We start from the raw sequence: 27,614 nt of genomic DNA, 5'->3' as shown, positions 1-27,614 counted from the left end.
ATAAATAGAAATATAAGTTTAAACGGAGCATTAGTAAAAAACGTACGCACGAGGTTGCATTTTCATTGGTCGAAATGATGAGGGGCGGGATCAAAGCAGGAAGGTGACTGGAGCTCGCGGCAACAACTCAAAACGCGCCAAATTTCTACGTCTGCACAGTATGAACAACGGAAATATATATTTACAGTAATATTCTATGTAGACCGGTGGCAACGCGAATTGTATGTACATTTATAAGGACACATACTTTAGTTTATCGCTGTTCGCAGCACATTAGTGACATTCATGCGAACAGAAGGTCTAAAATTCGGTCCATCGCGCTGAAAGTTGGTCGAATTGTGTGAAGTGACGCTTTTAATTAACTAACTTAAGTTAGTTCTGCTGTATTTGCTGACTGATTTGAGTCTTGCAGACTCTTGTCAGCTATGGTTTTACAAAACAGTGGGCGATATAAAACAGACCGAGGCGGGGATCAGGACAACCAGCAGTAAGTGCATGTAATGTAATGTTGACACGATAGATATTTCAGTCTAAAATGTTACAATGGTAATTTAGTGCTTAACACCAGTTATAAAGTATTGTTGGTACAGTTTGGTAAAGCAGACAGTGTTTGGGTAGTTGACAAATAACCACTTTTCTTTAACATTAAGATTTTAGTTTAAAATCTTTATAAATGTGTATATTGTAGCTAGAAACAGACACAATTGTTCTTCAACATTTTAATAGTTTGTTTGCTGTTCACTTAAAGTGTCCTGGTAGTATTACTTTATTTAATATATATATATATATATATATATTATATTATTATTATTATTATTATTATTTATTTTTTATATACACTTATAGTTTTTATTAATATCTTAAATCAGTTTTTATTTGTATATCTTCAGTTTTTTAAGTTATAGTAATTGTGTTATGTGCATTTGTCATTTTGTTTTTACTTTTTTTTATGTTTCTAAATATTAGTCTTGTATTTGTTTTCAATTCAGTTTGTAACTTTTTTCTTATTCAAAATTGTTCATCTAAACTTTATATTTTTTTCTGGCTTCATTACATTTAACAAAAAAGTTTTTAATAGTTTTAGTTAACGGTAACACCATGTACAACAACTTATTTTTATTACAAATATTCCTTTCAATGTCTCATTAATATGAAGTCATAAACACTGAATGTTAGATGATTATCCAAGAATTAGGAAAATAATAATTTAGCTCAAATATAGCCTGACACTGCTGTCACTGGTTGAAATGTCAAAATGACAACTTTGGTAGAATTGACAATTGCCTAGATTGAAACCAAATCCTGCAACCTTTCAGTTTACCAGCATAGACTTTTAATTAGTAGAACACAATCTCTTCTGTGAACCTTTCTCTCATTGCGTGCTCTGACAGCTTTTGCATTTGTCAAAACGCCTGTTGAATGTGGACGACAGGTTTTGTTGCAGTAGATTTCATGTTGTTGTTGGTTTTTAGGGATGATGCGTCTGCTTTGTCCGCTGTCAAGCGGCTGGAGCGCAGTCAGTTCACTGATGGGATGGATGAGCGCTTTGGCTTCGAACGGATGAAGGAGCCTGGTGAGAAGACGGGATGGCTGATCAACATGCACCCGGTAAGAATGAGTGTCAGACATTCAAACACTGTAATTAGATGACCAGTAAGCTGTGCTTTCTGGCTTTTTTCTGATAATTTTGCCAATATTGTGAAGATTTTTAACATTACGCTATGTATTTCTTCTCAGACTGAGATTCTGGATGATGACAAGCGGATGATCAGTTGTGTGGACTATTACTTCATACAGGAAGATGGAAACAGATTCAAAGTGCGATATTACAGCAGTTTGCAAATATACATATTTCTTTCTTTCAAATGTAACATTAAAGGTTTCTCCACTTTTTAAAACATGTATTTTATCCTTTGTGACATTATCATAGAGCAGGAAAATAATGTTATGTTGGCAGAGGTCCTGATGTTGTAAGTTTCCCTTTTTTGTGTACGTGTCCCCACAGGTTGCTCTTCCTTTTAAGCCGTATTTCTACATAGCCACTAAAAAGGTGAGTTTGAGCTTCTTTACTGAATGAAAACATTTTGGTTTGGATGGATTGAATGATACTGTATGTCTTTTTGTATCTGTTAAAGAACTGTGAAAGAGAGGTTATCTCCTTCCTGTCAAAGAAGTTCCAAGGGAAAGTGGCGAAGCTTGAAGTTGTCCCAAAGGAAGATTTAGATCTGGTAAGTTAAGTTCTTTCATACATTAATTCTACTAATTTGTTTTCATCATTTATGTCCCTGATAGGCAAGGCAAGCCAAGCCAATTTATTTGTAAAGCACAGTTAAAATGTGCAGTACAATATAAAACAAGCTTACACGCCACTAAATGACATAGCAAAGACTGTCAGGGTATGTGAGTAATTTTATTTCATGATGACAATATATATTTACAATATAGTTATTTTTGCTTTTAATAAGGTTTTTATGATATCAACATTTTTGATACCATTGAAATTTCATCATTCTTTTTCAATATCATTAAAAAAACTAATACTAACCTAAAAAAAATGCTCAAGCTTACTGAAGACAAGTAAACTGTGATAAAGAAAGATCAACGAAAACAAACTACAAATGAAATGGACCTACCTGAAAAACCTCAAGCACTAGAAATACTACATAAAATGTATAAAGTATCAATAAGCAAATATATAGAAAAACAATGCATAGTCTTTACTGTGTGAATTAAATATATATGTATTCTTATTAAAGTTACAAAAGTGATCCAGTCAAGAGCAGTGAGAGATTTTCTCTCTCTTTTGTTGTTTGATTAGCATTAATAATGACAGCAGGTTAATTTGGATGCTTTCACTTTAAGACCGACTGCACGGATCCAATATAGTATATCTACTTGTGCATTTTCTCTCTCAACTGTTAACGTTCACTTTAGACATGAATTACTGTTTACTTGCAAATACATTGTCACTTAACCATATTTAAACATTCAAGCCTAATTAGGTGGCAAAAAGCACTCAGTTCAGTACTCGCTCGCTTTGAGTAGCGGCTCTATGTCGCGTGTCTCTCAGACAGTGCTGTCTGGAGTTGTCTTTTTCGCTGCTAATTGTGCTTCAACAGTTTAAAATCACCTGTTTTTAAACCGCAATGCTTTAAAACATAGGCAAACGATAAGCTTTCGTGACTGCGCAGCACAGCAATGTCACATGAGCATAACTGCGATTCAGGCGATAGTCCAAAATCCCCACCGGTTGACAAATTTCCACCCTTTCATCGTGTCTACCGCTATATCGCCCACCCCTACGTCAGCGTTTCAGCATATCTCTTAAAACAGCACTATTACACAACATAAGGCATCGTGGTCCATCATAATGCTAAACAGTGTTAACAAAAAGCCTGGGAGAAAAGTTTAAAGAAGAAATCAATTTAAAAGACTCTGATGCCATTATATAACATGAATATAAATCCAAATCTATTTATCAATACTTCAATTTTGTTCATTTATTGATCCTTTTTTATTTTACTCATTCTTTTGTCATTTTTGTCATTCATTTGATTGTTATGTGTCTTTAAAAGCCTAATCACCTGGTGGGCCTGAAGAGGAGCTACATCAAACTCTATTTTAACACGGTGGATGACCTTGTTAAAGTGAAAAGGGAGATCTCACCTGCTGTCCGCAAGAACAGAGAGAGAGAGAAGTCCAATGACGCCTACACAAGCATGTTATCCAGGTATTCACGTTTTGGCAGTGTTAAGAAAGCACACTGTAAATTTAGATGTCCTGGTAATTTTGAAACCTTTGTTGCAGCAATGTAAAAGGAAAATAAGTTTATTCAAGAAATACATTTTTAAGACTTTCCACAATGCACTTGACATTGTTCTCTATTGTTATCCAGACCTATAAATGCTTCTTTTGCATGTTACAGTGCTTTGGTTGGTGGGAGTGTAGTGACGGAGAATAAGGATGGCTCGTCGAAGAAGATGACTGAGCAGCTTGACAACATTTTGGATATGCGAGAATATGACGTGCCCTATCACGTCCGTGTTTCTATTGACCTGAAGATTCATGTGGTAAAGAAACATCCCATACAGGCTACATGACTGATTATACAGTATGTCTGAGACCTTCTTGACTGACAGCTCTGTTTTCTGACAGGCTCACTGGTATAATGTGAGGTACAGAGGAAGTGCCTATCCTCCTGAGATTGTGCGCAGGGATGATCTTGTGGAAAGACCTGTAAGAATCTTAGAAAATATGCTTCTGCATGTCTTAAAGAGTTTAAATGCTTGAGATCTTTGCTTAGTCTCTGGCAATGATTGCCAATAATGTCATTCCAGTTTATTCACTGAGGATCCTGAGTTAATTATTATGAATCACTTATTCATGGCAGTATTTTTCTGTCATTTTAAGGACCCTGTAGTGTTGGCATTTGATATTGAGACCACTAAACTCCCTCTGAAGTTTCCTGATGCTGAAACAGACCAGATCATGATGATATCATACATGATAGATGGACAGGTAATGTATTTTGTGCTCTTACGATAGGTCAGTCATTAATTACATACAGTAATGGGTACTGTATGGGTTAGGGTAATAATGGGTAATAATGTATGTGCTATTTTCCCAGGGCTTCCTCATCACAAACAGAGAAATTGTCTCTGAGGACATTGAAGACTTCGAGTTCACACCTAAACCTGAATACGAGGGCCCTTTCACAGTATTTAATGAACCTGATGAGGTAAGGCTGAACAGTATATGATGTGCATTGTTTACCAGACTGGTACTCAGTGCTGCAATTGAACAATTGATATAATGTCGTCAATTGTAAAACAAGGCTTGAGAAAATTAAGTTGTCAAACTACTTTTCTGTAGTTTGGTAAATATTTGCCTTCCCTATCTCTGACCTTTTCTGTCTGCTTGCAGGCCTCTCTCATTCAGAGATGGTTTGAACACGTCCATGAGACCAAGCCGAACATTTTTGTCACTTACAACGGAGATTTCTTTGACTGGTAGGACATGCTTTTAGACTATTACTGTTAGACTATCTGATATTATATCACATAAAATCCTGTTGGCTGTTTAATGTTTTTATTTTTCATTTACATATGGTTTTGACAGGTTTTTTTGTGTTTTTACAAGTAGCATGTGATGATGGTGAATTTGTGTCTCTATGCCCTCAGGCCATTTATAGAGACCAGGGCGGCCCAACTTGGCCTGAGTATGCATCAGGAGATCGGCTTCCAGAAGGACAATCAGGGAGAATATAAAGCCAGCCAAGCTATTCACATGGACTGCCTCAGGTAAGAGTGGCTTAAATGGGTTTTTTTTTAATGAATTGCTTGTATATGACTTTATATTAGGAAATACACCCGGTCTCACCCTCTCTCTCATTCAGGTGGGTAAAGAGAGACAGTTACTTGCCTGTAGGAAGTCATAACCTCAAGGCTGCAGCAAAAGCTAAGTTAGGTTATGACCCCGTAGAGCTGGACCCAGAGGAGATGTGCCGTATGGCTACTGAAGAACCACAGGTGCCCTTCCTCTACTCCTCAACTTTCACACTCATTGATCATTTACATGGATGACCGTTCACTTACTACACAATAAACATTTAGTCAATGCACTTAATTTCCGAGGTTTTATGAATTTAGCATTCCAGAAAAATGTCAGGCAAAATATAAATTCATTTTTAACACAAATTTTATTGAAACACCATACATTGTCCATACTATGTTACCAGCCACATCTAACAAGACGTTTAGCTGGTCAGTTTGCTAAATCCTGCTTGGTGTAGCTGCATATTAGTCCTCAAATTGGTTCTGAATGACTTTGAATTTGTTACTTTGTGAATAATTTACTTATTTCTTTATTATTATAATTTTTAAATATAAATGTTTTAATATATTTTATTCTTTTAATGAAATATTTACATTTTTGGATTTGATGGATTTGTGTTTGACAGTTCTTGTTTTTATATTATGAGCTGTATTATTGTTTTTCAGACTCTGGCCACCTATTCGGTGTCTGACGCTGTTGCCACATACTACCTTTACATGAAATATGTTCATCCCTTCATTTTTGCCCTCTGCACCATTATTCCCATGGAACCCGATGAGGTCTGTATTTACGAATTCTTGGTTTTATTGTTACTACATTGTGATGAGAAAGCTGTAAATATAATTGTTTTTAACATCATGGTTTTGTTTTATATCTGTCTGGACACACAAATGTGTAAACAGGTTTTGCGGAAAGGCTCCGGTACCCTGTGTGAAGCCTTGCTGATGGTTCAGGCCTTCCATGCCAACATTGTCTTCCCAAACAAGCAGGAGCAGGTCTTTAATAAACTCACAGATGATGGTCATGTACTCGACTCTGAGACTTATGTGGGCGGCCACGTCGAGGCTCTGGAGTCTGGTGTGTTTCGCAGTGACATCCCCTGTCGCTTTAAAATGGTAACTGGGAGTCCATCTTAAACCAAAGCACATTGTTTTGAGTTGTTTTATTTGTATCGTATCTTCATAATTATTTATAATTTATGTTCTTACAGAATCCAGCAGCATTTGACTTTTTGATTCAGAGGGTAGACCGTACTCTTCGTCATGCGATTGAGGAAGAGGAGAAGATTCCCCTTGAGCAGGTCACCAACTTAAATGAGGTCAGTATTCAGTGATGTTTTTTATGGACACATGGTCCTATTTTGTGAATGATGTTTTTCATGCTTACATGTATCACGTTAAATACCAGTTGTCATAATAATCTCACCTGTTTCAGGTGTGTGATGAGATCAAAAGAAAGCTGATCTCTCTGAAGGAAGTGCCCAATAGAATCGAGTGTCCTCTTATTTACCATCTGGACGTGGGGGCTATGTACCCCAACATCATCCTCACCAACAGACTACAGGTACAATACAGTTCTCAGCTTATACTGGTGCTTAAGTTGTTAATTTCATTGTAATGACATTTTAAGACAACTTTTAGTTTGTTCCCTTCAGCTGTATATTAGGGTGGTCCTTATCAAGTCCAATTTTTTTTTTTTGTGCAAAATGTTAGTGTCTTAACCTCTTAAACTGTTCCTTTTAACTTCAAAATTGGAAATATGCAAAAATGTTGACAAAAAAATTATATTTAGAGGTAGCTCAATCATGTGGAAGATTGCCTATGTTAAGCTGTGCGGCGTTATTGTGATATGCAAGTAATATTAAAAGTTGCTGCAAATGAACTACATTTTATTGAAATCAGAGCAACACTGACATGACAACAATGACAACAATCTAAAGAAAAAGCACAACGTTTTCAACAATCCCTCATTTCTGATGCTCAGCAGCCAGTGTTGACTTTTTGCAGTCTGGATAGATCCGTCGTTGATCTTCCACCACATGAAGGAGAAACTGCAATTGTTCTTCAGAGTGTGTGAGATAGCCATTGTATTCTTGAATCAGAGCCACTCCTCTCTCGGCGTGATCATTGACTACTTTCATTGCATGTATGGTTGCCTGTGCCTCCTGATAATCTGCTTGATTCAGCCAAAGTTCCGGGTCAATTTCAAGGAACGTAATGTAATTTTTTTAAACCAAAAAATGTGCTCTAAACCCAAACAATAACCAAGGTGATCATCAATAGAAATATGTATTGATTCCACCAGGAAAGGTAAATCTGCTAAACCGGGTCATGGATGGATTAATTTGGATTTAGTTTCTACAATAAGTAAACTGAGATATGCATCTAAAATACATATTTAGAAATATATGGAGCATATGGAATATGTGGAGATTTTTTGGGAATTTTACTAGCCAGGTACAATACCAATTCAAATGATTGGTTTTTACGAAAATCATCAAAATCTCAGAAAGTTTAAAGCTATTGAGCTACCAGTAATTATTATGTTACTGCCATAAAAATTGGCATGCTGTATTTTCTTATATAAAGGAACAATTTGAAGGGTTAAGAGCATGACAATTGGAGACTTTAAAAATAAGGACCACCCTACTGTATATGAATAAAGTGAGTTAAATCATCTCTTTCTCTCCATCTATTTTTTTTTTTGCTCCTAGCCCTCTGCCATGGTGGACGAGGCGACCTGTGCCGCCTGTGATTTTAATAAACCTGGTGCAAACTGTCAGCGCAAGATGTCATGGCAGTGGAGAGGAGAGATCAGTGAGTGATTTGAACTTCTCACATCTCTGAGGAGACGTTTAATGCCACAATTGTTTTCATCTTGGGTTGACTCAAGAATGACAAGAATTTATTTTTAATTTTTTTAAGAAATTAATACCTCTATTTGGCAAGGACACATTTTTTTTATCAAAAGTGACAGAAATTTATATTGTTACAAAATATTTCCATTTCAAATAAATTGTTCTTTTGAACTTTCTATGCATCAAATAATCCTGAAAAATCACACAAAAAGAGAGATTTCTCTCAAAAAGCAACCATAGTCACATACTTTATAAAGTGAAGACAAAACTACTCATAACCAGTAATATTTACATTGGGTAGTAATAACATAAACAAACATTATAACATTAATATACTTCATAATTGCTGAACTTTTAACTATTATAAAGCATTAATGCAGTTTTGCTATCAGTGAGGTTCAAGCTGTTTTTTTTATTTCCTCATAGTGCCGGCCAGTAGGAGTGAGTTTCACCGCATTCAGCAGCAATTGGAGTCAGAGAAGTTTCCCCCTCTCTTTCCAAACGGTCCACCTCGTGCTTTCCATGTGCTCAATAGAGAAGAACAGGCTCGTCATGAGAAGAAGCGCTTGGGAGGTCAGTATATTCTTGATTCTCATACCCATCTGCAAGGATCTAGGTTTTGTCTGACTATTGTCAGACCAAGAAAAGCTTAAATTATGCACTTGTACATCACTTTGTATAGATGAACAGTGAGACACGTTATTACATTTGTATTTGTTTTCTTAAGACTACTGTAGAAAAGCCTATAAGAAGGTTCACCTGACCAGACTAGAGGAGAGAGTCACTACCATTTGCCAGAGAGAGAACTCCTTTTATGTTGACACGGTTCGAGCCTTCAGAGACCGTCGATATGAGTTCAAAGGACTCCACAAGGTACTGGATTCAGGCCTAAATGGTGTTGAATTGTTTCTTTTGTTATGAATGTTACAGTTTGGTATTTATTTGTATTTTAAAATGTACTATATGGATGTGGTTAGTGTTTGGCACCAATCTTAGTTTCCCCGAGCGGGACAATAAAGTTGAGTCCGAGTCTGTCTACGTAGTGCATCAAACTCTATTTAAAAAGGATATGTTTTTCTAGGATATATCGTCTTTTAACGTGATTTTTTAGTCTGCTCACCTATGCAGGAAGGAATCACTTTTTATTATTTTTTTTTATATAATCTGTCCAGGTGTGGAAGAAGAAACTGTCTTCAGCGCAGGATAAAGGGGACGCAGCAGAGGTGAAGCGCTGCAAGAACATGGAGATTCTCTATGAGTCTCTGCAACTGGCGCACAAGTGCATCCTCAACTCCTTCTACGGATACGTCATGAGAAAAGGGTATTGACCAATCAGAGCCATCACTTTTCAAGGCACTTTTATTGCCCAGTGCTAGAGCAGATATACCTGAGGAGTTTCTTGTCTTCTGTAGTTGCTGATATTACTTTTTGTTTTCTAACTCCTGTTTTACATGATGGCTCTTATTATGTTTCTCAGAGCACGATGGTACTCGATGGAGATGGCTGGGATTGTGTGTTATACTGGTGCCAACATCATCACCCAGGCCAGAGAGCTCATTGAGCAGATCGGGTCAGGCTCTTACACCAAACCCATAAACACTGTCAGAGTTGTGGTTAATTTAAACACCAGTTTATTGTAATTGATTGATTAATTTATCCTCTTCTTCTTTAGGAGGCCTCTGGAGTTGGACACTGATGGTATCTGGTGTGTTCTTCCCAACACCTTTCCTGAGAACTTTGTCATAAAATCCACCAATGAGAAGAAGTCAAAGGTGACCATCAGTTATCCAGGAGCCATGCTCAATATCATGGTCAAGGTAATTTATCTTGCTTCTCTTTTGAGCAGTAAACCACATTATCAGATGGTTAATTGTATATTAATAAGGAATATGTCTTCAAAAAGATGGTTAAAAGAGAATAACTAATGATAATCTGAAAAGATCCTGTCATTTGTATGTGTAGGAGGGTTTCACAAATCATCAGTATCAAGAGCTGGTGGACCCTGCATCTCTAACATATGAGACCAGAGCTGAGAACAGCATCTTCTTTGAAGTGGATGGGCCGTACTTGGCTATGATCCTGCCCGCCTCCAAAGAGGAAGGAAAGAAGCTAAAGAAGAGGTGAGCGAACTACATCTGAGCTACACTAAAGCTACTTGTTCATTTTCACTCTTTTGAAAGGACTAGGTACCAAAATTTTAGTAGTCGTTTTCATGGATTTTGGTACCATGATGTGGTTAGACCTTTATTTTGAATGTCCCATTTAGACATTCTGTTAACTACAAGTAACGTTGCACATACTTGTTAATTAACTCTCAGAGTATTAGTAGACTGTCTTCTTAAAGGTGCAGTATGTAAGAATGAAAACTAGTGGTCGAAATAGGTACTGCAGTCCAATTAAAAATATCGGAGATCGCCGTTTCTCCTGCTACCTGTTCCTCAGACTGGATGGTGCTCACCTGGATTGCCAATTTGAGCACACGCAACAGGATCGAGCGCAATGGACAATGACAATTGGCAAATTGGCAACGTGCAGTATCACAGACCAAAACAATAACAAACATTCCAGCCTGGAAACGCACATTTCAAAGTAAAATTACTGGCTGTAGTAGTGTTTTTCAGAGAAACGAGTATGTGCGAAACGAGTAATATGCAAACATATTATGGTATTTTTATGCTTTAGTAGAGTGAAAAAGTTACATACAGCACCTTCTGTTGGCACTTTATTTTATGGTTCCCCAACAGACATTCTAGTGACTAATAACTTTGCAAGTACATATCAACTTATTCTAGTAACCCTACCGCTAACAGTCTACTAATGCTCCGAGAGTTAGTTGATATGTAGGTGCAACGTTACTTACAGTAAAATTGTAACCATTATTAATGCTATTAATAATCCAATAATGCATGTAGCTTTCAAAAACTACAAAAACAAGCTCAAGGAGTAAAAACTCCTGTTATAATCAAAAAATCTGTCTATACTGCACAATGAATCTCTTGTTTACATCATGGTTTTACTTTCTTGGTTTAAATTTATACTTTGTTGGACATGTCTGACCAGTACCTGAAGTCGCTAGTAGATCCAAACTACTGTAAGTTGCTTTGGATAAAAGCCTCAACTATAGGAAAAATATATTCAATGTATTTGGTTGTAACCTGTAGAGATACTTTGTTTCTAAGTATCTTCTCTATCCTCAGGTATGCCGTGTTTAACGAGGATGGGTCTCTGGCTGAGCTAAAGGGCTTTGAGGTGAAGAGGAGAGGGGAACTTCAACTCATTAAGATCTTCCAGTCATCTGTGTTTGAGGCCTTCCTGAAAGGCACAACTCTAGATGAGGTTTATGCCTCTGTGGCTAAAGTGGCTGACTACTGGCTTGATGTGCTCTACAGCAAGGTATTGACAAATGTTACACAATCTTCCACAGGTGTAAGTGGAAATATAATGGGAATAATTGCTTGCATTGTATTTTATTACAATATTTATTCCAGTGTTTATTATTTTAACAAGGCAAAGCCACATGGGAGTGGCACTCAGTGAGAGTGGTGTTCTTGTCTTTTGTTTTCAAGGCTGCTAACATGCCAGATGCGGAGTTATTTGAGCTGATTTCAGAAAACCGCTCAATGTCCCGTAAACTGGAAGATTATGGAGAGCAGAAATCCACCTCCATCAGCACGGCCAAGCGTCTTGCTGAGTTCCTTGGTGATCAAATGGTGAAGGACGCCGGCCTCAGCTGTCGCTATGTCATCTCTCGCAAACCGGAGGGCTCGCCCGTCACTGAGAGGTGAGACGTTAAAATAGTTATTTTCATCTTATTCAGAATGTTGTTTCCCGCTTAAACAGAGTGCAAAAATAGTATTTCTTGATAAGAAATAATTCATATTTATAGTGACAGTAAAGACTTTTACATTGTTACAAAATATTTCTATTTCAAATACATGCTGTTATTTTTATCTATTCATCAAAGAATTCTGAAAAAAAAAATGGTTTCTACAAAATATTAAGCAAAACTTCATTCAACATTGATTTATTGAAGATGTTTCAGTCTTCTTCACTGAAGACTGGAGTAATGATGCTGAAAATCCAGCTCTGCCATCACAGAAATAAATTACATTTCATAATGTATTAAAATCAAAGTTATTTTAAATTGTAATATAAATAAATATAAAAAAATGTATTCTTTCACACACAGGGCGATCCCTCTGGCCATTTTTCAGGCTGAAGAGAGTGTTAAAAAGCATTTCCTACGTAAATGGCTGAAGATGCCTAGCCTCCATGACCTTGACATTAGATCTGTGAGTTAATTTGATTCATTGACTTACAATTTCAAAATTGTTGAAATTACAGGAGTGTTTTATTCTTTACTGCTGTTATGTTTTTAATTACTGTTTTTCATGTCTTTCCCATATAAGATTCTGGACTGGAGTTACTACATTGAGCGGTTGGGCAGTGCTATACAGAAGATCATCACTATTCCTGCAGCTCTACAACAGGTCAATTACCATGCACATCATTTAGACCCATATCAGTCCTGTCACACCTGTCCTAACCAGAATCAAGCACTATATTTCTTCTACGATAATCAGAATTTTTACCCAATCTACCTAATTTGACAAGCATCAAATATTTGTTGGTCTCTATCTGTGCATTTATATTCTCTTCTGTTTAGTTCCATGTTCTTAACAGTTACTATTTTTGTTCAGGTGAAAAACCCAGTACCCAGGGTACGACATCCAGACTGGCTGCATAAGAAGCTTCTTGAAAAGAATGACATCTACAAGCAAAAGAAGATTAGTGAGCTCTTTACCAGTGAGGGAAAGAGACAGGTAGGTCTATTGTCGCACACACCGTTCACACAACTTGCTGTCTACCTGTCTCCTTCTGTACGCACACCTTCTTCTGTCTTTCTCAGGTGGCCCAACAAACTCTAGCATCAGGTGAGACTCCTGATATGGAGGATTTCGGTGTTCCTCAGCGCCCCGTGCAACCTGCCATACTAATCAGCACAAAAAGGAAGAGGGTATCTCAGGCAGAGGACAGCCAGGCCGAGTCTCAAGAGCAAGAACTCACACAGTCTTGGAGAGAAATACTGGGGCCACCGCCAGCCATGGGCGCCACCCGGGTAATACAGACAGTATAACAATGCAATAACATTTGCCGCAAGTTATAATTAAAGTTCCCCTATTATGAAGTTCAGATATCACCTTTCATGTAGTGTGTTATATATCTGTTTGTGAATGTAAATGTTTCAAAGATCACAATAAATTGAGTTAATGTTTCCCAAAAGAAAGTACAGATTCTGAACAGCCTGAAACGAGTCAATTCCAGCCTTATTTATGTCCTGCACTAATCTGCGTAGGTTCTCTTCATTCTTCTTCTTCATTACATTTATATAGTGCTTTTCTCGGCACTCAAAGCGCTTTACATAGAAGGGGCAATCTCCTCAACCACCACCAATGTGCAGCATCCACTTGGATGATGCGACGGCAGCCATATTGCGCCAGAACGCCCACCACACACCAGCTTACTGGTGGAGAGGAGACAGAGTGATGAAGCCAATCAGTATATGGGGATGATTTACCATAGGTTTCCATAATGCTAACCTATGGTTTTCATTGACTGCCCTCGAACAACGTCAACTTTGACTTTCCCTCAAACACTTTAGTTGTAGCTGAGGCCTAGAAGAGCTCGGTTTGTGTTGTCTTGTTGAGAAGACACTGTTTTCTGCGCTGTGAAAGCAAATCCACTTTGCATGCGCTTCCAAAAGATGAGGACTCTTGCTCGAATTGATACGGTTAAACCAACGCCATTGTAAGTGCTGTGGGAGCCTCCGGAGCTGAAATTCAGATATTGAAATGAGCGTTTGGTATTCGACACGCAAGCAGTAGACCAATCACAACAGACTGGGCCATTTAAACAATCAGTGCAGAGTAGGCTCTCTGAAAGGAGCGGTTTAGAGAGACACTGACACTGATAAAAGAGGTGATATATTCTAAGAAAATTAAAGAGAGTATTGACCTTGGATGCATTTAAACTTTTTGTAGGAGACCTCCAAAACAAAATTAGGAACCTTTAAAATGCCATAATATGGGCACTTTAATAAACCGCAAAAGTCAAGTCTGAGCTCTATATATTGATGACACCTGCAGCTGAACTGGAGCATTTGTTATCTCATGTTACATATGATTAGATATTATGTTTGATTAAATCTATCGACATATCAAATAAAAGGAAGGCTTCACAGCAAATTGTTCTGTATTTGTGTGTGTATAGGAGGAAATTCTTGTCTGGTTGCGCTACCACAAGAAAAAATGGGAGCTGCAGATTCGTCAGAGGAAGGAACGACGGAAACGACGACGTTTGATTGATGGGGAATCTCAGCCGACAGGGGGTGGTGTAATCCGTGATGGACCGACAACAGGTCTTGGCAGCTTCCTGCGGAGAACCGCCCGCAGTATTCTAGACATGCCCTGGCAAATTGTACAGGTACGTCACACTGGCAATTCAGTGATTTAATGTAAATACATTTTCCATGTACATTAGTGATGTGCGGATCGTGGTTATATCCTTGGACACAGCAGATAATCTGCAGGTCTGGTGGGCCAAGTAAAAAATATAACATTCCACTTTTTTAATGGGTGGGTCGTGGATGGATGAATAAATGTGTTGATTTTAATAAACGGAAAAGCACCTCCTAGTTGTCTACTAGAAGAAGAAGCCTACATGAGATATTGCTTAATAACTTAACAGCTTTAACTATTTACACACATTTTACATAAATTATTCTGATAAGAGTGATTACCATCATAATGATAGACATATCAATGAGTTAAAGCTTAATTTTTCGCACTAATTTGCAGACTCTCATTCAGCTACGCAATTGCGGGATCCACTTGTTTAAGCAGCAGTGTAGGCAAAACAGATCCAGGAGAAATTTAAAAACAAAGAATTAAAAGAAAAAAAAACGGAAGAAATAAAGTACCATGTGGGGATAGTTTTAGTGTAGTTAATCAGGATGACTAAAGTGTTGGGTGAGTGATATGTAATGGCTGTGAAGCGCTTTGCCTTGCCTTGCCTTGCCTTGCCTATTAACTAAATGTAATTTTGCCAAAGAAACACTTTTACTTTAAATAAATGTTTATTTGAAAACAGCCTGTAATATTTTACCATATCATCACGCTTAACACTGAGAATTAGAACATTTGTAATGTGCCGATCGGGTGCGGATATCTAAATCAGAGAAAGTCATAGTTTCGGGTGGGTGGCGGGTGGATGAACAGTGGAATCGGGTGACGTTAGAGCTGATCTCTAATGTACATGCACATTCGTTCAAATGTTTGTTTTTGAAAGAAGTCTCTTATGGTCACCAAGGCTGCATTTATTTAAACAAAATACAGTGAAAATAGTAGCCTAATACTGTGACGTATTACAATTTTATATAACTGTTTTCTATTTTAATATATATTTTAAAATGTACTTTATTCCTACGATGCAAAGCTGAATTTTCAGCATCATTACTGCAGTCTTCAGTGTCACATGATCCTTCAGAAATCATTCTAATATGCTGATTTGTCTGAAATCTTTTATGTCTTTATACTGTCACTTTTGATCAACTTAATGTGCCCTTGCTGAATAAAAGTATCCATTGTATCTAAACTATTAAACATGACTACTGTTTTGTTCTTTTTGTCACTATGCATGATGTGTATCTTTATCCACCTCTAGATTGCAGAGACCAGTCACCCGGGTCTTTATAAGTTGTGGGCGGTCATTGGAAGTGACTTGCACTGCATGAAGCTCAACATCCCACGAGTGTTTTATGTCAATCAGAGAGTGCCCAAGCAAGAAGAGGGGGCTACCTGCAAAAAGGTCTGCTGTATAACATTTTCAACACCAATTTTGTCCATGATCTGTGTAAGGAGAAATCTTCATGTTCTTGACTATAAATTAATTTAGTGCCAGTTAAAGATTCAAGCGAATGTGTCAGTGAAGAATTTGATCTTGCTTGGAGATTAGCTTAAAGCTTCCTTTAAGGCAAAGAGTCCATCACAGTATAGAAATCTGCTTAGCAAGATGATGCTATTAATTTACATTTATTAATAATAATATTATCATTGCTAATGTTGTATTTACCTATATTTTGCTCAGAATCATGTATTCCAAAGAGTGTTGAAAATGGATATTTCAACTCATCCATCAAAGCTGTGCACTTAATCTCACTTTGACCCATTTAAATGACAGGTGAACCGGATACTTCCACGTTCCAGTGTGGTGTATTACCTGTATCAGTATGCAGTTCCTGAGGACATGTACCTAGAACACATCAATGAGATCAATGCAGATCTCTCTGCTCCTGATATTGAGGGTGTCTATGAGACACAGGTAAATGCCTTTTCCAAAATATGACATTTTGCCTTTTAATTACCATTATGGTATATGAATTTGTCTTTTAGTTTTGTAGTCAGCCTGGAATATTCTAGACTAATTGGAGATTTCCAGAGGGGGTTTCTGCTCTGTGCTCCATTGACCTTATCTTGCAGTATCTAAAGAGGTCATTTCCACGTGTCTGTCTCGTGCCCTCTCACACGACCTGTAGGTTCCGCTGCTGTTCCGGGCTCTGGTCCAGCTGGGCTGCATGTGTATGGTCAATAAACAGGTGGTCCGAGCCCTGGCTGGCAGAGAGGCTGACACCTTTGACCTGGAACACCTAGAAATGAGATCCCTGGCCCAGTTCAGCTACCTCGAGCCAGGTGAGATAATCACTTTCAGTGTGGTTTTAGTTTTGCTTGTAATTGGTTTCAAAATTTGTACATGCACTATAGTAATGTTTGCGCATCTGTTTAGTGGCTAAAAATAATAGTGTTTTAGCTAAAAAAATATATGTTTGGGTGTGTTTTATGTGTTGCAGGCAGTGTAAGGCACATTTACCTGTACCATCACAGTCAGGGCCATAAGGCTCTCTTTGGCCTCTTCATACCGTCTCAACGTAAAGCCAGTGTCTTTGTTCTTGACACGGTAAGCTCCACATTTTAGCTTAAAACATAAACTAAAAACTCAACTAGGACACAAACCAAAATAAGCCAAATATTGTGGTTATATTAATATGACTATATGATAAGTATTATTATGATTTTTTATTATTATTATCATTACTAGATAAAAACAAACAAAATAATAAATATTTCTATAATAATAAATTAATATAAATCATAGTAAGAAAAATTACTATTGTAATATTGCAGTTTAGTATTGTACTGTAATTTTACAGTGCAACTGTAACATTACAATGCTAATATTTATTGCGGTTTATTTATTTAATAAAATCAGCCCTGCAAGAAATACACAGTGCAAAGATGATGATGCAGTTTACACTACTGTAATTTACACCAAATGTTAGGTACGCAGCAATCAGATGCCGAACCTGAGTTCAGTGTACGGAGCAGAGCGCACAGCACTGCTGGAGAAGACCACAGAGGAGCTTCTGCCACCTGAGAAACATCAGTTTGAAGTGCGTGCTGAAAATGACATCAAAGCCATCTACCGTGCACTGCAGCGCATTCTCCTCAACTATAAGGTACGGCCTCCACATGTTATTTAAAGTGGCCCTGTTATGCTATTTTAAAGGTTCCTAATTTTGTTGAAGGCCTCCTACAATTTTCTTTCTCTCTCTCTTAATATACTGTATATTGCAGCATCACTGCTTTTCTCACAGTGTCTGAGATGTTTTTCATAGTGAGCCATGGGTGGAGCATGTGTATTACGTATTCGTAATAATAGCATATTGGCAAAACAGATTTGGTGTTTGCGCTCTTGAGAGCATCAAAGGTTTCCATTTACGATGTGTTTTTGCAGCATTGATCAGTATAAGTTCACTTTAACAAACAAAGTGTAGATCAATGTAGGCTACATAAGAGATTGATTGTGCAGCCAGCTTCATTGATCTATATATTGCGATGAATTGAGATGAGTGACAGCTTTTTAGTGATTATAAAGGTAGGGCTTTTTCATGACATTCTGTTTAAATGTGTTTTTAAATAGAAAGCTAATTTCCTTAGCCTTCCTTGCTCTAGAGTTGGTTCACACTCTGCCTGTGATTTGAAACCCGTAGGCTGGCATTATGTAGATTTGTTACAAACCTGCAGGAATAAGACTGGAATTGCTGGGAACTCGTTTCGGCAGTTCAGAATCGGTTCTTTCATTTGGGAGACGATAAATAAATAAAATGTATTAAATAAATAAAAACTTTACAGACCTTCTACATTCACAAACTGTTATATTACACACTACATGAACGGTAATATGCAAAAAAAGCATAATAGAAAAAAAAAAAAGCCAATTGCACAGCCCAGCAGATAAATAGCAGCCATTTTTCTTAACGTGTGTGCAGGAGGAGCGCCGTGGTCCGACCCTGATCGCTGTCCAGTCTAACTGGGAGCTGCGGCGTCTGGCAGCCGGCATGACTGTACTGGAGGAGTTTCCGGTGGTGCCAGTTCATGTTATAGATGAGATAAGCTACAATGTACTGGACTGGCAACGACACGGAGCTCGCCGCATGATCAAACACTACCTGAACCTGGACAGCTGCCTCTCACAGGCGTTTGATATGGCCAGGTACACCACACAAATTTGTCACTGTCATACTAGTGGTTTTATTTCAAGTTGACCATGAGGTAAGACTTATTTAATTAGTGTATAAAGCTATCTTCTTTTTTTATTCAGGCACAGTATGAATTGCACTCAAGTCAGTGTGAAATAAATGTTTGGGGTTGTGTTCTTCTTCTCTGTGGAGGTGAAGATGACAACTCCCATGATTACACGCTCATTGACAGCATCATCAAGCTATGCCTTTGATATTGTTTTGAATAAGCGACCTCTAGTGGCGAAACTTGCATACTGTGTCTTTAAACCCCCCCCCAAAAAAATCAACATCACGGAGCATGCTAGGAGAAGCTGACTTCAGACTCATGTACTGTAATGTCCTTTCTCTCTGCAGGTACTATCACCTTCCCGTGGGAAACCTGCCTCAGGATATTTCTATATTTGGATCAGATCTATTTCTTGCGCGTCATCTGAGAAAGCACAACCACCTGTTGTGGCTGTCACCTACGGCACGGCCGGACCTTGGGGGGAAAGAGGCTGACGACAGCAGACTGGTGATGGAGAGTGATGAGAGAGGCTCCATGGAGATCAACAGCCAAGGCTGCTACTCCACAGGTAAGCAAATTAAGACACAGGATCAGACACGCAGATAGTGGCCAGTTGCATAAACTGTTAAGACTAGTCTTACAAGTTAGTCATCCAATTTTATTCTTTAAAACTGTTAATAACTTTTTAAAATCAGTAACATAAAAACGTAGATTGGTCTAATTTGACACCGAACAGTAAGACTGATTACCCCTAACTAACTTCTAGTTGATCATACTAGTTCTTAAGACAGTCTTAACACAATGGCTATGTTTATTCAACTGGCCTTAGGAGTACAGCAGATATTAAAGACACAGCGAGAATATTGCATTTGTAGCAGGAGATGGCAGTATAGCCTAAATATCCACTTAAGTTGTTATTGTAATTGTTTTATTTCTTTTTGACACAACTACATCATTATTAGACTAATAAACCTAATATGCATTATGAATATAAATAAAAATAACTATTACTGGCGCTTTTATTTATCTTATAATATTTATGCAAAATTGTGGTAAATAAATGCTTTTTTTAAATTAAATACAATAATTGCTGGTGTTTTTATGTCATATTTATGCAAAATTATGGTAAATATATTAGTATTTTTTTTTTAAATAAGCTATTTTTAAATAAATAATGTATTTCATTTCTCACTTGAAATTAAGGGCTTATATTTGAAAAAATGTGTAATTATACCAACAAAAAAAAATACTGATGCTGCATTAAAAAAAAAAAAAAAGTTATTTTACCTATAAATATCATTATGTGCTATTCTTTAGAGACCCACCAAATACCTATCGGTAGACGCGATATTAAAGAACAGATAACGTATCAGGTTGAAAAGTTAATATTAGTAAAAATATTACTTTTAAAAATGTATCTCTATAAAGTACTTTTTGCCTATTTTTTCCAGTTTGTGTGGAGTTGGATATTCAGAGTTTGGCAGTGAACACCATTCTGCAGTCCCAGCATGTTAACGACATGGAAGGCGGGGCCAGCATGGGCGTCAGCTTTGATGTCATTCAGCATGCATCACTGGAGGAAATGATGTCAGGAAATCAGGGGACAAACGCGGTGGCCAGCTATGACGAGACAGCGCTCTGCTCCAACACATTCAGGTATGCATGTATAAATGAGTAAGGCTAGTAAACACAATCAAACCATCTTGTTTTTTTTTTGTTGCAAAAACTCATTCTGTTTTCCGTCCTTGTGCAGGATTCTGAAGAGTATGGTCGTTGGTTGGGTTCGAGAGATCACGCAGTATCATAACGTCTACGCTGATAACCAGGTGATGCATTTTTATCGATGGTTGCGATCACCCAGTTCTCTGCTGTACGACCCGGCCCTGCACCGCACACTCCTCAACATGATGAAGAAGATCTTCCTACAGTGAGTACAGGTTACAGACTACCAGTTTTATGTCAACTTGATGTTTGGAGTTAAAGAAAGTTGCTCCATTGATGTGTGGTCACATTAGTGAAATTTAGCAGCCAAAAAAGATCTGTTGTCTGTATGAAGCACAGCTCACAGAAATCAATTTCAAACCAAGCAGCTTTTTGTTCTGGTATGAATATATATGCATTTGGCAGATACTTTTGCCCAAAATAACTTTTGAAGTATGAATGATCAGTTTATGTATTCCCTGTGAATCAAACCCATGATCTTGGTGTTGCTAACACCATGCTTTACTGTTTGAGCCACAGGATGACTACTAATATTTTTCTGGTTTTAAACACTTTATTTTAAACGTTCCAGACTTGTGGCAGAGTTTAAGCGCCTGGGATCATCTGTGATCTATGGAAACTTCAACCGTCTCATCCTCTGCACCAAGAAACGACGCATTGATGACTCCATTGCATACGTGGAGTATATCACTAACAGGTTTCAAACCCTTTTTTTTTTTCTTTTTTTTATTAATTCTCGTCTAGACTGTAATCCAAGTTTCTTGTGCAATGTGCAAGTCTCTGAAAACCCAACTTTGGTATTAATTTTCTGTTTGCTGTTTTTCAGTATCCATTCAAAAGAAATCTTCCACTCTCTGTCGATCACGTTCTCACGCTGTTGGGAGTTTCTGTTGTGGATGGATCCTACTAACTATGGAGGAGTGAAGGGAAAGCTGCCCTCTAGCCTTCTGTATGGAGAGGTAAAGCACAAGGCCTAGAAACAACTTGTTCCAACTTGTAATTTTTCAGTGTAAAAAGATTGGTGAATTTTATACCGTTCAAGTTGAGTTTCAACGCACATTTATTTTATTTATATTTATTTTTTTACCAACTCTAGCATGGCAATGAAAAGAAGACAAAAAAGGATGGAGCACAGGGAGATGGAAGTGAGGATGAGGACGAAGATGAAGAAAACCAAAGGGAGGATGAAGAACAGGACGGGGAAGAAGATGTGGAAGACCTGATTGAAAGTAACTGGAACATCATGCAGTACCTTCCTCAGACGGCATCCTGTCAGAAATACTTTCTTATGATCATTTCAGGTAACATTACAGATTGCATTTGTTTTCAAAGTTCCCATCACTGTCCTTTTTTAGCCTTCCAAAATTGCAGTCGCTTTGTGTCTTTATGCTCCATGTGCACTAGCAATCAAAAGTTTGATGTTGGTAAGATTTTAAAAATGTTTTCGAAAGAAGTCTCTTACTATGGTCTTCAAGGCTGCTTTTATTTGATCAAAAATACATTAAAAACAGAAATCATGTGAAATATTACAATTTAAAATAATAACTGTTTTCTATTTTAATATATTTGTAAGATGTAATTTATTCCTGTGAAGCAAAGCTGAATTTTCAGCATCAATACTCCAGTCTTCATTGTCACATGATCCTTCAGAAATCATTCTAATATGATGATGTGCTGCTCAAGAAACATTACAGGTGAATTTATAATTTTATTTTAATTTCTCATCATGATAATTGAGTGGTTGTTTGCAGCCTACATTGCAGCCGTCTATCACAGCATGAGACAAGAGCTTCGGCGGAACGCCCCTGGCGCTACTCCCATTAAGAGACGAGGAGCGACCCAAGCATCCCAACAGCCAACTGGGGACGTCAGTGCACTTCCTGGTAAGATACATACAGTTTCAGCTTTATATGCTTTTGTAATGGGTTATTTATGATTGAATTCTTAAATAAACTTCCCATGAGATTAATCCTGATGAATTATTACGGCTGTCATTTGATATTTTCATTTCGTTTTGTTGAGGAAAATTTGGAGAGTTGATCATTTCAAAGATGAAACATTGAAAAGCATCCTTTTAATTGTTCATGTTATTAAACTTAAAATTAATGTTTTGCAAGAGAGATTCTTTTTTTTTAAATATAAAAAATAAATTGCTCTTCTGTAGTGCTGGGCAATATGTATTTTTTAAATACCTGTGCGTAGATGAAACAATTGCTACATCTATTCAGTGGCCATGCAGAGCAATATATGTATATATGTACAGGGTTCGTACGGGTGCTTGAAATCCTTTAAAATGCTTGAATTTTGATGTTGTGTTTTCAAGGTTTGAAAAGTGCTTAAATTTTGGATAAAATGCTTGAAATTGTAACTTGTTCTTTCACAACAAATACCTATCTGACTGAATAGCTCGTTTATTAAATGGAGAAATAAAATGTAGCCCTTCAGATACAGAGCGATTAGCACTACGCTGGCCAGCGCAAAAGTAGGCGGAGTTTTCCTTTTGATTTCCACGCTTGTTTGGATGCCCCGTTTTTATTGGCCGCGCGGGTAATCGTCACAGAGCGTAGCGGCAGAAGTTGAACTATTTTTAACTTTGACGTGCGTGCAAGCTCGCCAATGCTGCACTACGCTTTGGTCGACACAGCAACAAAACGTCCTCGCGCGGTGCAAGCCATTGAAATAACTTCAGTTTTACAGCCTGAAAATCACATTATCTGGTTAGCAATATTTGGACATTAATATAATGAAAAGTATTATTCATAGGCATTATCTACTTAGACAGTGATACATTTTGAAAAATAAAACTTGTGATTTGCTTAAATATCTGATCCTTCTGCTATTATGAAACAATTTTGGCTGTTTATAGCATTATCTCTTTTAATGTGATAAAAACACTAAATAATAATTTTGACTATGTATTGGTATGTAATTTACGGTGGTTTAAGGTGCTGGAAAAAGCTTTAAAATGGACCTTGAAAGTGCTTGAAAAGTGCTTGAATTTGACCTTGGAATAGGTGTACGAACCCTGTATGTAGATTGTATTGAGAAGGCACCTCAATGAACTGCATACCCTTGTTACTAATGGTTAGTTAACTTTATAACACAACAATAAATAATCCATACAGCTAACTCTCTTTAACATGGCAAATACCATGTAGAGCCCTATGATTTCTGTGATGCAGAAAACTCCAGTCACGCCACTACACACACACTGAAGCGCTCGTGGTGTTTTCAGTGTCTGCCGTCTCAGTATATGAGGACATGGACACATGAACTGCATCTGCAGAACTGCCCTGAGAGTCACTTCACGGGCATTTCAACATTTCATTTGATAAAACTATCATCCTATCATGTACACAGAAACACAAAGCTCTTCACAACAACCCATCAAATTAAAAGTTCAGTTTAACTTGAAGAAATTATAACAGAAATACATTACTATTACACAGTGAAGTGTAATTCAAGTAATAATAATACTGTTTATTAAAATGCAGTAACTCAAATGTCTTCGTTACAACCTGCCAAAAAGATTCATTGTTTTAAAAGATTAATTAAATTGTTCGTTTTATAAACTGTAAATTTGTCTTTGACATTAGTGTACCCCTGACAGAAAGAATAAGCCAGTGTAAGCCTATATTAAGGTCCAGTCATCAAAAAAGAAAATACAGTGATATACTGTGCAACTGGCAGAATCTTAAAAAAATACTATGATCTATATTTTTGGTCATACCCATAGACTGTAAAAAAAGATGGACGACGCCCCTTCGCTCTCTTCCATTGATGAGAACTGAAGCCGCCAGAGTCCTGATATGGCGCTGACATATTGGAACTTGAGTCTGCGCAGTAGCGATCTCGGGACCAGACCTGCGCAGTAGTGAGCAGGAAGTAAAGCCGCGAAATCAACGCTCCGCCCTCACTCTCGCAGAATGCACTCAGGGAGAGTGGATTCTGCACACTTTTTTAAAAATTGATTGCAGTTAGACAAGAGGCTTGTTAAAATAAAGTAAATACAATCTCCTCAGTCCTCCGAAGATCCCGTAAAAATGTCCGTTGGTGCTTCAGTGACTACTTCGCTCGAGAACCTGTCAATCACAGCTGTCAATCATGACGTTACACCACCGCATCACGTAACTAACTAAAAACCAACTTATTTTTGAAACAGACACTTGAACTTACACCAGCGTGATAAAAACGACAGCAAATGAAAGAAACCACCTTTGGAAAAAAGATATTTGAAGTGTAATTTAATTGTTTAGTTGGTCTCACGTCCCGTTGAATAACACGGGGAGGCGGGGCTTATGACCTATACTAGGACCAGTCACCGGGGGGCGATCGAGACGTTTTGGCTTCACTTTTCAGGGCTTGTGCGGCACGCGATATTTTTTTCCACAGGATGGTAGGGGAAGACTCATGAATATTCATTAGGGAAGTCATCCCTGATTGGTCTGATGACCTACCCCTAACCCCACCCCTAAACCTACCCGCCACTGGGGGTCTGATGACCTACTCCTAACCCCGCCCTAAACCTACCCGTCACTGGGGTTAAGACCAATCAGGGATGACTATCCTAATGAATATTCATGAGTCTTCCCCTACCATCCTGTGAAAAAAAATATCGCGTGCGGCACGCTTGGGTCAATATTTTTTACAGTCTATGGTCATACCCCACCCAGCATTACTCTTCTGCAAGATTCACTCATGTGGTTATTTTTCTTGTGTCTGTTGTGTTTAGGTTTGATCACGTTCTCCCAGGAGTACGTGTCAAGTGAACTCACACAGAATTTTTTCACCATCACTCAGAAGATTCAGAAGAAAGTGTCGAGCACTCGCAGTGTTACACTCCCTTCTGAGATGTTTCCTGTTCTTCCTGGTTCTCACTTGCCCCTCAATAACCCTGCTCTGGAGTTTATTAAATATGTCTGCCAGGTATCAACATGCACCTCTTGCTCCTGTGTTTGTTTTAAACTCCTTAAGTTGTAACAATATCTCTACACAAGACTACCGTTCAAAAGTTTGAGTTTTTTATGAACACTTTCATACTTCTAAAACTCAAAAGTAACAGTAAAGGCATTTCAGAAAATTGTTTCGAATGAATGCTGTTCGCTTGAACTTTTAATCCATCAAATAATTTTGAAAAGAATCACAATTATCCATAAAAATATTAAGCAGCACAAACTATTTTCAACACTGATAATCATAATAAATGTTTCTTGAGCATCAAATCAGCATATTAGAATGAAGGATCATGTGACACTGAAGACTGGAGGAATGATGCTGAAAATTCAGCTTTGCCATCACAGGAATAAATGACATTTTAAAATATAGAAAAATAGAAAACCGCTATTTTATATTGTAATAATATCTCACAATATTACTGTTTTACTGTATTTTTGATCAAATAAATGCAGCCTTGGTGAGCATAAGAGACTTCAATGCACATTTATAAGAAACCTCAAACTTTTGAACATTGTAATTAAGATATTTTCTGTGCGTAATGTCCCTCCAGGTGCTCTCTCTGGATGCCAACATTGTCAATCAGGTGAACAAACTGAAGCGAGATCTTCTGCGATTGGTGGATGTTGGAGAATTCTCAGAGGACGCCCAGTTTTGTGACCCCTGCAAGTCCTACGTCCTGCCAGAGGTCATCTGCCACCACTGTAACTTCTGTCGTGACCTTGACCTCTGCAAAGACCCTGCGGTTTCCCAGGTAATAACCTGACTCTCACTGTTAAAGTTTGTTATATTTAAGCCTGCGGTTAATGGTTTGCTACTCGTGTTTACGTTTGACTAAGGGTTTTTAAGAGTTAAGCTACAACTAACTTGGTGTTTTGCTACATGTTCACTCTTTTGTCATGTGATCGAACTAGCCAAAAAAGACAATAATATTCTCTCTTCTCTCTTCTTTCCTCATGTAGGATGGTTCAGTTCTTCCTCAGTGGTTCTGTTCTAACTGTCAGGCCCAGTATGACACAGAGTCCATAGAAATGGCCCTGGTGGAGGCGCTCCAGAAGAAACTCATGAGTTACACCCTACAAGACCTGGTGAGAGACACATTTACCACTTTCAGAGTGTTTTAGATTTATGGTTTTGCCAAAGTTAAATCTTTAAGTGTAAGATGTCCAAGTTTAATGTATATCCACTGACCTTCACTTCTGTAAGTGGGACTTATGGCACTTTATCCCATCATAGGAATGTGCCAAATGCAAAGGAGTGAAGGAGGCAAACATGCCTCTGTACTGTAGCTGTGCTGGAGATTTCAACCTCAGCTTCACCACAAAGGTACTTGTGTAATACTAATATGCTAATACTTCTGTTTATTAGCATTACTACAGTTCAAAAGTTTGGGGTCAGTAAGATTTTATTCAACAAGGATGCATTAAATTGATCAAAAGTGACACTAAAGATATTTATAATGTAAGAAATACATTATACATTTCAAATAAATGCTGAACTTTCTACTCATCAAAAAAATCACTCAAGCACAACCATTTTCAACATTTATAATAAAAGTTTCTTGAGCAGCAGATCATCATATTAGAATGATTTCTGAAGGATCATGTGACACTGAAGACTGGAGTAATGATGCTGAAAATTCAGCTTTGCCAACACGTGGATAAATTACATTTTTAATATATTAAAATAGAAAACAGTACTTTTAAATTGTAATAATATTTTACAGTTTTTACTGAATTTTTTATCAAATAAATGCAGCGTTGTTGAACATAAGATACTTCTTTCTTTCACCTGTCATGTTTTCTCATTTGCACTTGTTTGGATGTGTTTGCAGAGCTTCTCTGAGCAGGTGGAAGTGTTCCGGAACATTGCCGCTCATTATAATATGAGCTTCCTGCTAGAGACCATTGACTGGGTCCTTAGTATGAACGCATAGATGCTGTTCACCTGATACTCTCCATTGGTTGTGCCAAACTATGTGTGTTTGTGCCATTTGTACAGATCTGAATTCATTTGAAGTTTGTGTACATTATAACAGGGGAAATGTTTTGGTAATGGACCTTTTTTTTTTTTTTTTGTGTGTTAATAAATATTTTTGTATATGA

The 27,614-nt window shown here is 37.6% G+C and overlaps 1 protein-coding gene across 1 annotated transcript; it reads left to right on the top strand.

Annotated features, from left to right (window-relative positions):
• Positions 1-151: 151 nt before the first annotated feature.
• Positions 152-27,614, top strand: pole (polymerase (DNA directed), epsilon). The gene is made up of 49 exons (XM_084413979.1): positions 152-487; positions 1,473-1,608; positions 1,738-1,818; positions 2,006-2,050; positions 2,136-2,228; positions 3,576-3,730; positions 3,926-4,070; positions 4,156-4,236; positions 4,411-4,518; positions 4,628-4,738; positions 4,924-5,009; positions 5,181-5,300; positions 5,396-5,528; positions 6,000-6,113; positions 6,237-6,449; positions 6,545-6,652; positions 6,769-6,897; positions 8,048-8,150; positions 8,618-8,764; positions 8,919-9,064; positions 9,364-9,512; positions 9,669-9,761; positions 9,864-10,008; positions 10,154-10,311; positions 11,389-11,584; positions 11,758-11,972; positions 12,381-12,483; positions 12,601-12,681; positions 12,892-13,014; positions 13,101-13,310; positions 14,462-14,674; positions 15,914-16,057; positions 16,430-16,570; positions 16,785-16,938; positions 17,097-17,203; positions 17,586-17,762; positions 18,576-18,799; positions 19,182-19,402; positions 20,286-20,490; positions 20,588-20,761; positions 21,128-21,253; positions 21,383-21,515; positions 21,653-21,857; positions 22,308-22,439; positions 25,289-25,482; positions 26,063-26,263; positions 26,472-26,597; positions 26,746-26,835; positions 27,344-27,614. Exons 1-49 carry the CDS (start codon positions 426-428, stop codon positions 27,443-27,445), a joined length of 6,858 nt encoding a protein of 2,285 aa, XP_084270105.1. The 5' UTR covers positions 152-425; the 3' UTR covers positions 27,446-27,614.

The sequence above is a fragment of the Rutilus rutilus genome, assembly GCF_951802725.1.
Source record: "Rutilus rutilus genome assembly, chromosome: 7".
Lineage (NCBI taxonomy): Eukaryota > Metazoa > Chordata > Actinopteri > Cypriniformes > Leuciscidae > Rutilus > Rutilus rutilus.
The sequence above is the reverse complement of the archived record's forward strand: the minus strand, read 5'-3'. Positions and strand labels throughout refer to the sequence as shown.